The sequence below is a fragment of the Saprolegnia diclina genome (genome assembly GCF_000281045.1).
Source record: "Saprolegnia diclina VS20 unplaced genomic scaffold supercont1.8, whole genome shotgun sequence".
NCBI lineage: Eukaryota > Oomycota > Saprolegniomycetes > Saprolegniales > Saprolegniaceae > Saprolegnia > Saprolegnia diclina.
In genome coordinates, this window is record NW_008246075.1 from 226313 (window position 1) to 239587 (window position 13275).

Here is a 13275-nt window from a genome sequence, read left to right on the forward strand (position 1 = left end):
TATGGGCACCGGTTGCTTCAATGCCACACGCACACTGGCTCACGAGAGAAAGAGTGTCCAATTCTGCACTCGCATTCGGTTTATGACGTGGCAAAATATCGATACGGAACTGACTGCATCATTGAGGCATCACGCCTGAGGGCCAGGACGACGCGCCTATGACCTTGATGAGACACGAATCAGAGCCAGAGCAAATTTGAAGACAATCAACTCGAAACATCCTTTTGCTTTTTCAAGTGGATGTTTCTGGACCATCCACCACAATCCGAGGCAGTTGCGCGCGGTCACCAATTGTGTGCAGAGATTAGTGACCGTGCAACTGCCATGGCCGGATTGTGAAATCTTTCAGAATGTAGATTTGCTCCAGCATGACATCACGACTCTTTCTGGTTTGCTCAGCCAAGACACCGAGTGGCCAGAATGCCCGCATTGATTCATTGTGGGTCGGGGCAGAGCTGCATAAGCTCGGCAACACGCATCTGGTGCCCCAGTATCATGATCTGCGGAGCCAGATGGCAAGAGCGTCTAAGCTCTCAACACAAACATCTGCCTCATCCAAAGTTTTAGCCAGGTTGACCACTTTCCAAGTCGCCCCTCGGACGCCACTCGCACGCCTCGATGGTCTCACTACCGCTGCTCGTCATTGTGATCGTGGGCCAAGTTGCCGGCGCACCGCAAGGCCTCGGCAGTGTCCTGCAAGGTGTCATCAACGACGTCAAGCACTCGGTTGCCGGCGTCCGCTACGTATTTGAAAGTCTTGTCGACGCTGAGCCTGTCACAGGTTTTTGCTCGCCCGAAGCTCTTCGCGCCTTCGACGACGCACTCGCATCCGGCGCCCTCGAGCGTCGCACGGCATATCCCACTGGCATTTTGGAGCTCACGGGTCCCACGCTGTCAACGATTGACGGACCCGCGTTCTTAAAGCGCCAAGACGCGTTCCTCAACGCCCTCTCTGGCGCAGCGCTCTCTACGTACCAGCCACGCATCCAACGGCGCATCCAGGAAGACCATGCGACGTGGGCAGCCCGGGGTAGCACCTTCTCGCTCGCGCTCTACGCCAAAACCTCGACGTTCAAAGTCTTCTTGGATGTAGTCTACGGCATTGACGACCCTGAGAAATACACGGGCCACCGTGCACAACTCGACGAATATCTCTTTTACTTGAGCAAGACGAGCAGCCGCGCCCCGTCCGACGCCGCCAAGATTCGCGAGCACCTCCTCGCGGCGATTGTACGCCCGGCCATTGCATCGAGCTTGGCTCGCGTTCGCAGCGGCGCGCCGCTGACGTGCGTCCTTGACACTGTCGTGGCGCAGGGTACTGTCTCCGAGGCCGACTTGGCCCTTGAAAGCTTTCAGCTCTTGGCGATGGGCCTGCCGGGGCTCGAAGGTCTCGTCGTGCACACGATCACGGCCATGGTGAGCCTCGACGACGTCCGCGGCCAAATGGCGACGGCACGGGACGCATACACGGCCAAGTACCCCGGCGGCGCATTTTGGAGCCATCTCGACGACCTCGACGCCGTCAACCAGTACGTGAACGAAGTGCAGCGCGTCTGCGGTGCCAGCCCGCGTCACACGTTTGCCCGTGCGACCAAGGACTTCTCGGTTCCTAGCGGCAGCGGCGCGACGGTCGCTGTGCCCAAGAACCGCCTCACAGTGGTGCTGCTCGACTGCATCAACAACGACCCCAAGCGGTGGCCGTCGCCAGAACAGTTTCAACCGGCGCGCTTTGCGGCGGCCAACACGTCAGCCTATGGATTTGCACCGTTTGCGATCGACGACCTCGTGCACCGAGCCGAGGGGCGCCGCGAAGGGCTCTCGCGCCTCATTTTGCAGTCGCACGTGGTCTCGCTGCTTGACTTTGTCGCAGTCATGGCGCCGCTGCAGTCGTTCGCACTGGGCGACGGCGTGAACCCACTGCCAATCGACTTGCTCACCACCGTGAGCTTCCGCTACGTTCCGGGCGTCGTCCAAGGTGACATAGACGCGTGGCGCCGGCTGCATCATCCCAGCGCCAAGCTCTACAACGGGTCGCTTGAGAACCCTTTGCTGGCGGCGTCGGACAAGCGTCTCGACTTTTGGACGCACTCTATGATCCAGCTCTTCAACGTCCGGTTTGAGACGTGGGTGACGCCAACGGCCGCGGCATCCATCAAGGTGCCGACAACACAAAAGAATCTACCGAAACGCACGCTCTACGGCACGTCGATCCAGATTCCCACCGAGGACGAAGACGTTGCGATCCCCAAGGTCATTCTCGAAAGCGCCAAGCTCCTCCAGGACACGGCGCCGTTTGTCGACAACTTTGACGCCAAGTGGGCGCCTGGCGAAGACATGGAGGGTTGCGTCCTGAGCAAAGTCGGTCGCATGTGGCCCCGCGTCCGTGTGCACTGGGACGACCGGTACTCGGACCGCGCGCTCGAGCTCCTCGTCTTCAACGGTCTCGGTCAGCACATGGTGCAGAAGCTCGCCACCGCGCACGACGACGGCTCGTACTACACGGTGGCGACGAACTATTTGGCGTCGATCGAAGTTCGCACCGGGTACGCGATCACGGGGGCCGACGCCTTCTTTGACAAAAACGGCAAAGTCACCAAGATCGTTCGACTCGGCAAGACGATCCGCCCCATCGATGCGTCGTGGGAGTACGTCAAAATGTGCTTTCGCTCGAGCTTGGTGAGCAAAATCACTGCTGTCGACCACCTCATTGGCCTCCACGTTACCGTTGGCAACTACATGACGACGGGGTCCCGCGAGCAGCTGCCACCGACGCACCCGCTCCGTCGCCTCATCAAACCATTCACGTTCCGCGCTGTCGCCATCAACTACGACGCATCAATTGCTCTCTTTGCGCCCAAAGGCATGCTTCACCGCGCATTCCCGTACACGGAGAAGGGGCTCAAGGACACGTGGGCCATGGCCCTCAAGAGCCTCACCTTGGAGCCGTTCCCAGTCCATCTGGCGCGACAACAAGTCGACACGATCACGCTGCCGTACCACGAAGACGGCGCCGACTACTGGGAGATCGTGCGTACGTTTGTGAGCGAGTACCTCGACTTGTACTACACGAGCAACGACGACGTGACGCACGACGTGTCGATTCAAGCGCTGTGGACGTTCCTCAACAAGCAGTTGCCGACGCCACTCGGCGTTCTGAGCTTGGACAACCTCAAGGACGTTGTCGCGCACAGCATCTTTTTGGTCACGGCCATGCATAACCACCTCGGCGGCATTGCCGAGTACGTCTCGGACCCGGCGTTCTGCCCCGTGTCGTGGGTCGAAGGCGAGCTCTCGGGACGCCCCGGGAACGCTGTGCGGGCCGCTCTCATCATGAGCGGCACTGGATTTCCGCAGCCCAACATTTTGGAAGACTTTTCCCACGTGCTTTTGGACGACGCTGCCAAGGCCGTCGCCCACCGCTTCACGGCGTCGTTGCAGGCGTTTGTACATGTCGTCGAGGCGCGCAACGCTCAGCGAATCCACCCGTATCAAGCTTTCAACCCCGCGGTCATGGACATGGCCATTGGGATTTAGAGACATCACTGTCGTGGGTGTGTCATGATGAGTTCAATAAGACTAAAATAAATACGGCTAGCACCATGTAAAAGATAACTTGTTGATCTTCTGCCAGAGTACGTCCGCAGGGAACGTCTCGATCGTGTATGCCTTCAAGTGCCCATGCAGTGCTTGAGGAACCCAGACATGTACATCGCTTCAAAGCTCGCCCCTTGGCGGTCGCCCTGGATGCGCATCTCGTGCTCGCACTCCTTGCGCGCTTCCCTCCACGCGACCACGGCGTTGAACGCGAAGCTCGCGAACTTGGGAAAGCGAGTTGCGAGACCATGAGGACGCCACGACTGGCATCGACGATATCGTCAACGCCCCGCTTTTGTCGTTTTGCTTGATCAAAACCTGTCCCCATCTTGGCTCGGTCGTCTCAAAGATGTTGGTCGACCAAACCAACGAGAGCGCGAACACCCGACAGAGAAGACCGCGAACACCAAACAGAGGACACGGTACGCGGAAAACACGGGCTCGCGCGCACCAAGCCGAACGCAAAGGGGACTACCTGGTGCCTAAGGTCTGTAGAGTCCCACATCAACGGGCTTCTTCAGTGCGACTTAACATGCAAACACACATCGCCTTGTCCCTGGCTTGTACGATTGACTTTGGTTAGGTTCACAACCACCGGCACGCAGCACAACTGCAAATAGATGGGGCCAAGAATGCTCGGCATACGGCCTTACCAGATTAGGCATCTCGCCTCAGATGTCAGAATCTAGTCCCCAAGGAGCGTGTCAATAGCTCGGTGCTTAGCTTTCGATGGCTTGAGACTATACGCGATCGGACTTGGCGTCGCGGGGTCTCGCACACTAGACGGGTGAGCGCGACGAGCAGCGACGTTCCCAAGGCGATCTGCGACCATTTTCTGAATCGCAGGTCGCAGCGAATCCCGATCGACCGCACTCTGCCGCTGCGCGCTGAGCAGCGCCATTGACGACTCTACACAGCCTCAACATATAGCCCGATGCCGACAGAGCGACCCACCTCGCCGGCTTTCTTGAATCGAGGCGGGGACTTCGCGGTGGAGCTCATCAGCGTCGCCGTACCCACGACCAGCATGATGCTCGTCGTTGTCCTCGTCGTCGTAAGTGTCCGAGGCGTCGTCGTTGAAGTCGACGAGGCGCTCCAACAGAACTTGAAAACCACGAGCGTCACTTTCAGCCTCGGTCACTGTCACTGGTGCGCCGGCGGAGCTCGTGGCGCGGTCTCCCACGAACGCTTGGGCAATGCGCTCTATGCTCGGCTTGGCGTGCGTCGACCGGCGCTGGATCGCTTCGTAGTGCGCTCGCAGCCCCGTGTACGCGAGATCGTCGCTGGACGCGCGGTGGTTGTCGAGATCCCGGTTGACCTACGACGAGCGAATAAGCTGCCAAATATCTCGGATTGGGTACGAGGTTGGCGAGCGAGTTGAAGGTCGCAATGAGATTGCCAACGTGCTCCATCGACTCGGTCACGTCCAACGACTGCCCCGACGACACGGCCGAGAGGTGCACATAGCAGGGGTCGCCCGTGACGCCCAGGAGACCCAAGTGAAACACACTGCGCTTGACGAGCTTGTCGTACGGGTACACGACGATGGTGCGATGTATGTCACTCGCGCCTGGCGCATGAACGTCTTTGGCGCTACGTACACAGTAATGAAAGATGTCTTTTCAAGCGCTAATACCGCCAGTCGTAGTCGCTGCTGCACGGCGCGGGCGTCGTCGTCGAAGCATACAACTCGGCGTTGCCGCTCGTGCAGTGCAGCTTAAAGGTCACGATCGATGTTGGGTCCTGGTTCTCATAGCTGAAGTACAGCGTCTACGCCCAGCACGATGAGAGGCTTGCAAGTGGCCAGACGATACGTACGCTGCCTTGTGCCACGGTGCCGTGCCACACGTCCCCGAGCGTCAACGCAATGTCGGCGCAGTTCTTCTCCCGCAAAAGCCGTTCGGAGCGGAACATGGAGAGCCGCCGCTTGGTGCGACGCCGAATGCGTGCGAGCTGCGCCGAGGCCTTTCGGTCTTCGGACGGCGTGTACGACATCTCGCTGTTGTGCAGCGTCGAGACGACCTCGGGCGGTGACGGCGGCGCCATGCCCACAAGCGTGTGGTGAATACCGCGCTCTTCCGTCTCGAACGCCGCAGACCACCTACACTACAGTGGAATATACGCCCCTAAAGGAGCCGCGCACCGGTGCTGGAGGTTGGACTCGAGGCGCGCAGAGAGACAAATGTCCCCGGACACGTTGCGGTCGCCGTAAAACATGGAGCGATCAACCTCGCGTTGCGTCGAGCGATTGCCATCGGCGTCTTCGTTCTCGTCTTCGTCAGACGCGTCTTCTGGCGTCCACGACACGGACGTTCGTTTCTTGTACAGCACCTACACTATAGTGTAAGCACATTGCGCGGTTGGTTGGTGTCACCTTGGCCTTGAGCTCCACGGGATGGCTAAACAGAAACGTTCGCCGGGGTGTCGGAACATGCGCGGTCGTCGCGACGACGGGCGATTCGTCGCCAACGGAGCTCGAGTTTTTGAGCTTACGACGCCGACGCCGTGCCTCTTCGGCGTCCAAGAGGTCGCTTAGATTCTCTCTCGGCGACTCGATCTCCGCGGCAGGCGTTTTGGCGCGAACCACGTCGACCTCATCGTTGTTGCCACGACGTTCCGACGCTTCAGGACTGTACGCCGAGCCCGTAGCATCGTCGTCATCGTCACTTGACGCATCGTCGTCATTGTCCATACCATCTACAACGCCAGTGGGGTCATATCGATGGCTATCGCGTACCGTCGCTGGAGCTGTCGCCGTCGTCCGAGACATCTGGCGTCGGGAGCGGCGTAAAATCAATCGCCACCGGCGCCCACGGGTACATAGCGTCAAATGCCGAGAGGCGTTGGAGCACGTCGTAGGGCTTGAAGCTGTCGCGCGTCTCTCTCTTGTCCACATCCGTGACCTATGGGGCTACGTAAATACTTGTCGTTTTCACGGCTTCGACGTACCTCCCACTCGAAGTCTTGGCGCAGCACAGCAGTCGTCGGCACAGGCGCCCGAAAGTACTGCGGCGCGTAGTCGGGATACGCAATGTCGTGCTTGCCCAGGGGTAAAATTTCCGTCGACGAAAACTCAGGGACGCGTGTGATGACCATGGGGTAGCGCTTCTTGGGCGTCGCGATCGGCTCGTCCGGAAGAAGACCTTCAATCGCAAGGAGCTCCTCCTGCATGCGAAGTAGAGCCTCGTCTTCCGTCTCTTTGGGTGCTGCCGGCTCATCCATGGACAGTCTTGCCTCGTCCGTTGCTGGTGGATCCAGTGTTTCGTGAGCCTCGGACGTGTCAGCTTCACTTTCGCTGTCGTTGCTCTCTGTTGACGTACTCTTGTCGTCCTCGTCGTTTCCATCGTCCGGCACGTCCGTATCGATTGACACAGGGTCGTTCACGAGCTCCTCTTGGGTCGATATGGCCGCAGGTGTCACGGCGCGCTCGGGCGCCACGACGGTCCCTGGCTCACGCACCGATGTTGTTTCTGGTGTCATCTCTCGAGCAGGCTCGCGGGCAGCCTCTGTGGCGTCGGCAATCGCGTCGTTGACCGTTTCTGCGGGTATGACGACGTCCTCATGCGGTTTGACCGTCTCGTTCTCGATCAAAGGTACTTCCTCGACGACCTCTTCTGCGCCAATCAAGGCCGCAACTGTTTCTTGTGTCACAAAGGTATCTCCTTCAGCGTCCCCCGGGGGCGACAAAGCGACAGACGCGGCGTCGTCGATGGTGCTGCTTTCGGTAGCGATCGCTGGTGTTTCGACAGCCGATACCTTGCGCGACGCCGGGGCGGTGACAGCTCGCCATACAACTTGAGGCTCGTCGTAGTTGACAAGTGGGGCTTCCTCGGGTGTCGGTGGCAGCTCCAAGTCGATAGCCGACCGGACGCGGTACGGCGCCGTGTCGGGAAACTGAATGTATAATGTACTCGAAGTCGGTGGCGGGGACGCTACATCCTTCACCCGGCGCTGGCGCGTCGATGGCACCGGCGTCGGATGCACTGCTTCGGGTGGTGTCCCCGTGCGATCGACAAGCTCTCGCATGAGAAGCGCAGATGCCATATCGCTCTCCTTCGTCGTCGCTGAAGCTAAATCGTGGGCGTTGACACTCTATTAGTTGTATGGGAGCGTACCTGGAACGTACGGCGGGGCTGGCAGCACCGAGTGGGGGGCGTGGCGGGCCGTCGGAACGTGCGCATGCAACTGCGCGGTTGACACTTTGGCGCGACTCGCAGGAGTCCCAACGACCATTTCGAGATCGTTGAGCTGCACGTCCGTGTTGCGGTCCAACAGCACAGTGTGCGCCCAGTCAAAGGTGTCGGTCGAAAGCTCATGGAGGCGGCGGCGCGACGAGGCCGCGTCACTCGATGGGGTGGCGTGCAACCCAATTGGTGGTCCGTCAAAGAGCTTGTGCTGGGCATACGCAACCGCGTGGCCTACGCGCAGGCTCAGCGATGGTCGACGAAGAGGCAATTACCCTCAAACGCAGCATCCGTCTCGAGCTTGTAGCCGCTGCTAAACTCTAGAATATCCGGAAACGACAAGTACAGTCGCGTCTTGATGGCCACAACGTAGAGGAGCGCAAAGAGATCCAAGTAGCACACGTGGCCGTCGTGGTCATGGTCGTGGTACCTACCGCCATGATGGCTTTGTCAGCCTCGAAATATTTACCGGTCGATGAGCCGGTGGAGCTCGTCGAGGACGTTGACATCGCACGCGGGCCATAAATTGAGCAGCCCCGTCATGATGGATATGAACATGTCGCTCTCGACACACCCGTCGCGGGCGCGGTCGCAGTAAACAAAGCAGTCGAGAAGCACGCGGAGCTTTCGGAAGGCGACGTCCAGAGCCCGGATCGACGGGTGGGACGTCGGGTCAAAGAGGTAAAACTCAGCGGCCTCGTACGCGACGCAGCTCACGCGCCACTCGCGGATCCACAGCGACAAGAATGCGTGGATCTCAACCGTACCGTCCTGCGCGGTTTCTGCAGCGCTCGTCATCGTGTGCGTCACCCACTGCGGCGGCACCTACGTCACAAGGCTGCATAGGACACGCGAGTTGAATCCGAAATGTACTTTGGGGTAAATGAGCAGTGCCTGCGTGCACGCTTGGCAGTTTGCGATCGAGACGCGCTCCCAGTGCGCATGGCGGCCGCCGTACACTAGCTCGAGCGGCTGGACCGTGTCGGCGCCTGGGAGCAGATCACCATGCTGCACCAAGCGCCGGGCATGCAGCCAGTCAAAGCCATCGAGGTACAGATGCTGGATGTGCAATGGCACGACCGGCGACGTGTCGTGCACGTTGAGAAACGCGCCAAACGTCGCTGCGATGGCGAGCGTCGACTCGAACTGGACGACGGAGAGCAAGAACCAGCAAAGTTTGTGCTCGACCACCGACGGCATGCCATACCTACAGCCCCACAAATGAGACACGTCGAGGGAGACCGCAGAGTGCACCGCTGCTGAAACCAGAGAAACGTGACGTGCAAAAGCGACGTAGTCGCTGCGTGTTGTCGCTCCATGTGCATGTTGTGGTAGATGTGATAGATGATCGCAATCACTGCCCGCTCTGTAAAACTGTCGCCGGGAGACGAGAGCGAGATGCGGCGGTGGCGACAGCTTGTACACTTGCCCTAGCAATCGCCCTTAGCTCCATACGATTGCAGGCGCACACCTCGATGCTAGCGTCCGTCTCGGGGCCCTACAACAGTCCGTCACCAAGGTACAATGAACAGCCCTCGTACGGTGGGTGTCGAAGGCCACGAGAGCACGCGGTTGCACCAGCAAACGTGCGAATGCCAATACGCAGCTAGCTCCTTTGGCAAGACGATGGGCGTTCGCAGCCCTGCTGCTCCCAGCGGCGAAACGACCGGTCGAGAGTTGTTGACCCGGGGCATGGCTGGAGTGCGCGACATCGCCGATGAGGAGGGCAGAGGCGTGGTCGACACTGGCACGTACGTCACATGCTTCTCGCCAAGAATGTTGTACGAGACAAGCGCTTTCGTGGTGCTGGACGGGGTTTCGGGCCCCGGGGTACGTTCCTGCGTCGTCGTGGGCTCGGTCGCGAATGCATACAGCGCATCGAGTATGTCCTGCCAGACGACTGGCGTCTCGAGTTGCCAGTGACGGCGGCGAAGGTACTCGGAGACTTCCTTTCCCGAGATTCTGCGCAGTGGCGTCGGCGAGAGCCCTTGCCACGTGCGGTAAACGCGCCGAAGATCTCCGGCAGCCACGTGGATCTGCATGTAGACGCATTGGCACACGAATAATGAAGAAGTCGAACCTGAGATGGATCGTCGCCCACATCTCGGTACAGCGCCTTCGCAAAGTCGTAGATCGCTTGGGTAGCACTGCCAATTTTCTAGCCACGGGTCGAGTCCCTTCGCGCTGTGATATTATGTACCGTAAGTGGCGAGTGGCTTGGGGGCTCGGACATCGAGAGACTGTCCTTGAGCGCCTCGATAGGCGGCGCCGACAAGACATCAATGTTGATCGCATCCGGCGTCAGCCCCGGCGGGGTCTCTTGCGGTAGGCGGGCGATGCTTGGCACGACAATGACCGCGTGGCTGTTGAACAACGACGGCGACGTCGGCGCGACGTCGATGACCGGTGACGCCACGGACGCTGGCGCTGTGTCTGGCGTCTGCTCTCGGCGTTCGCTATCAGGGCAGTTGCAAACATACTGCACGCGGCAGATCTCGGTCGGAAGGCCCACGACCAGGAAGTCGCCGTATGCAAAGACGCTGAGCACCGGTGCGTACAGCTCAAAATACCTACGATTAGACCGTCACATTTACGCTGGAGTGCCGAGCATCAAACCGGCGCTCGACGATCGTCCGGGCGTCCGAGTCGATGACCCACACAATGACATGGCCATCGTACGAGCTCGTGGCGAACGCGCAGTTGAAGAGAATGTTGAGTGGTGGTGGGAGGTGGCCCGGGTGCGGGACTTGCCGAATGCACGCGACGCGCCGCTCGTGCGGCTGAACCGACGCAAGGAGCCGCCACTGCACGTCCCACGTCTATTCCATTCTTGATATATATATATATTGAATGTACAACGAGGGATACCGACGCAGACGTGGCCTCGATAGCGTGGAGCTGCGAGACAATCTCAAACGCTTGCACCGCTCCGTCTTCGTAGCCGCAGATCAAGTAGAGCAACTTGGCATGCTCCGTCAAGAGGCAAGCCGAGGTCACGAGCGCTTTGCTAGGGCAACTACCGTCGTGCTGCACGACGATCGAGGGAGGGGGCGCGTGGAGGTCCCAGATTTTAAAGTGGCCCGGTCCTGCCACCGAGAGCACGCCTGCACAAACCACATTCGCGCACAAATCGTTGAAGGGCACGTACCAAAGTGACGGCTATCAACGCAAACACTCAACAGCGTGTGAACGTGATGCACGTGCGCTTGCCAGCGCCAAGTGGCTTGAAGCTCCTGAATCTTGGTGCTACGGACAACTAAGACCAGGCAAGAGTTGTGCGGTCAAGCCGTACCTGCGTCCCGAAGTCCGCCAGCCATACAGCCAGCCATCGCTCGTGCCCGCAAGCAGCATCGTGGGTGCGTCTACTCTGGTTCTACATTTCTGAGACGCATCGGAAGCAGGCATACCCGTGTGCGAGGCGCTTGCAAGGCGCGCTTTGGAGCGCAGCTTCCCACCCCACGCACTGTCGCCTTCGCGCACTGCAACGTGCGTCGGTAGCGCAAGCATAAGAAGCACCGAGATGGGAGTATTCAGCTGCGGGTCCTGAAAAAGCCCGATGTACCGCGCGCTGGTTTGGTCGTAGGCCTGGATAAGACCGTTGCTAAAGCCGATCAGTACAAACGACAGGCAGAGGCTAATGCTTGTCAAGCACGCTGACGTCACGATCGGCGCAAGGACCTAGGTACGCTCTGCGGCAATCTTTGCACATCGGATCGAGTGCGTACGTGAGCGACGGTGGCTGTCGCGGGTGCCGCCAGCGAGAAGAGATACGCCGTGTCTTTCGATGTCCACCCGAGCACGACCGGCTTGGCATCGATGACCGCCATGTCGAGACGACTCAGCGATAGGCGAGGCTCGAGCACGTAAAGCGACTCGGCGAGGCTCTGCACCTTGAGCACGTGGACCGTGTTTTGGACCGGAACGAGAAAAAGGTGCTCGACCGAGTGCCCCATGTCGACTTGCACAGCGAGACCTACGTATCTACGTCGACGGCCTTGCAACCCAAACGCATACCAAAGGCGCGCGCCGTCTTGCTCGTCACGGGGGTATGCACATGAGGGTCAAAGGCTCCGAGCAAGTCAAAGTACACATTGAGCTCGGCTAAGTGTCGCGTTCGTACCCACAGCAGCGCCAAGCACGGAAGCGTACCGCTTGTGGGCGCTTCGGCGCGAAACCGGAATTGTTGCACGGAGCGGTCGCTGTGAATAGTAAACAAGTCCAGCTCGAGCTCCGAAGGCGAATTCGTCGACGCCAACGGCACTGGCACGATATCGACGACACTCGCACCGGGCAGCGGCGCGCCGCCCATGCATCGGAATGGGTTTGGGGAGCCAACGGCGTAGCTACAGAGCGCGGCAATGATAGCCACGTTTTGAGTCGAGACGTACAGCTTGCTGTGTGTGAAGCTGGCGTTCCACAAGTTCATGGAGCCGTCGGCGTGCAGAGTGACGAGCCAGTCGCCGCAGCTACACAGAACCTACGTTGATCGATCCCACTCGGCAGTATGGACGCACAGCGTGAGGAGCACGAGCTGCAGCGCATCGTCAAACCCATTGTGAATCTACACTCCGAGATCAAGCTCCAGATCGTTGTCACACGTCACCTTGAGGATTTGACGCGACGCGCGGTCCCACACGATGAGCGACGACCGACGTCGGGGCGCGGCGTCGCTTGTTGGAGGAAGCAAGATACCATACGCGCGCGCACTGCTCATGCTGACCATGGCCACCTGATGGACACGTTGGTCGGCGAAACCAGCGAAAAGCTACCTCGTCAGCAACGCTTGTAAGCGTCGCGCGCGTCTCGACGAGCAAGCTCGAGGCGCCTGCGATCGTCAGACGCGCAATGTTCCAGATGTCGATCGTCGTCATCGGTGGCGCTTGCTCACTTGTGATGCGTGTGACGAGAAGGAGGTCGTCGCTGGCCATCGCTCCGAGCGTCACGACTGTGGCAGGAGTACCGGGGAACTCAAAGGCGAGGTTGAGGGACGCAGGCTCGAGGACAAGCATCCCCGAGAGCGCCTACTGCAACATGAGGAAATAGCGTTGACGTCTTGATACCTGGGCGTAGACACAAACGTAGGCGTCAGCGCTGGGCGCGTACCAGAGCTGCATCCGAAGCGCGGCCTTGGATTTCGCGAGGGCGCCAAAGAGCACGACCTTGCGCAGCTCCCGCTTGAGCGAGAAGAGCCGCAAGCTGTGTTCCGTGCGCACCTCGGTCGCGCCAAGGGGCAAGCCCACGACGACGCGGGCCGTGACGTAGAGACACACGTGGTGGCGGCGGCTATCGTACGCGGCGGCTTGCACGACGACGTCGCTGCCGCAGAGAAGCGCGTGTCGGTGCTGTAGCGTCTCGTGCTGGTTGGCCGCGTACACCATCGCGCCTCCGGAAACGAAACTCCCAAAGACTAACCCCAACCCTGGGCACCAGCGTTGAGCACTCTGTTGCTCGGTGCGCTCAACGACATATGCAGAAACGCAGCGTCGACGCCCACGCG

At 59.8% G+C, this 13275-nt stretch overlaps 2 protein-coding genes across 2 annotated transcripts; one reads left to right on the forward strand and one right to left on the reverse strand.

Moving 5' to 3' along the window:
- The first annotated feature begins 594 nt into the window (after positions 1–594).
- SDRG_03324 (hypothetical protein) lies at positions 595–3607 on the forward strand. The gene has a single exon (XM_008608955.1). It carries the CDS (start codon positions 619–621, stop codon positions 3532–3534), a length of 2916 nt encoding a protein of 971 aa, XP_008607177.1. The 5' UTR covers positions 595–618; the 3' UTR covers positions 3535–3607.
- Positions 3608–4173: 566 nt separating this feature from the next.
- On the reverse strand, positions 4174–13156 carry SDRG_03325 (hypothetical protein; the record flags this gene model as incomplete). The annotated part of the gene is made up of 31 exons (XM_008608956.1): positions 4174–4503; positions 4549–4912; positions 4956–5187; positions 5231–5364; positions 5413–5695; positions 5738–5925; positions 5969–6291; positions 6332–6497; positions 6544–7664; positions 7710–8012; positions 8054–8208; positions 8248–8603; positions 8652–8985; positions 9033–9208; positions 9250–9276; positions 9320–9814; positions 9859–9936; positions 9979–10348; positions 10395–10597; positions 10647–10882; positions 10927–11024; positions 11071–11140; positions 11186–11456; positions 11504–11751; positions 11793–11879; positions 11928–12121; positions 12167–12244; positions 12293–12339; positions 12382–12507; positions 12548–12799; positions 12839–13156. 31 exons carry the CDS (start codon positions 13154–13156, stop codon positions 4280–4282), a joined length of 7557 nt encoding a protein of 2518 aa, XP_008607178.1. The 3' UTR covers positions 4174–4279.
- Positions 13157–13275: the final 119 nt, after the last annotated feature.

Coding starts and splice junctions, on each gene's coding strand:
- SDRG_03324 (XM_008608955.1), top strand. CDS start 619: ATGGTCTCACTACCGCTGCTCGTCATTGTGATCGTGGGCCAAGTTGCC.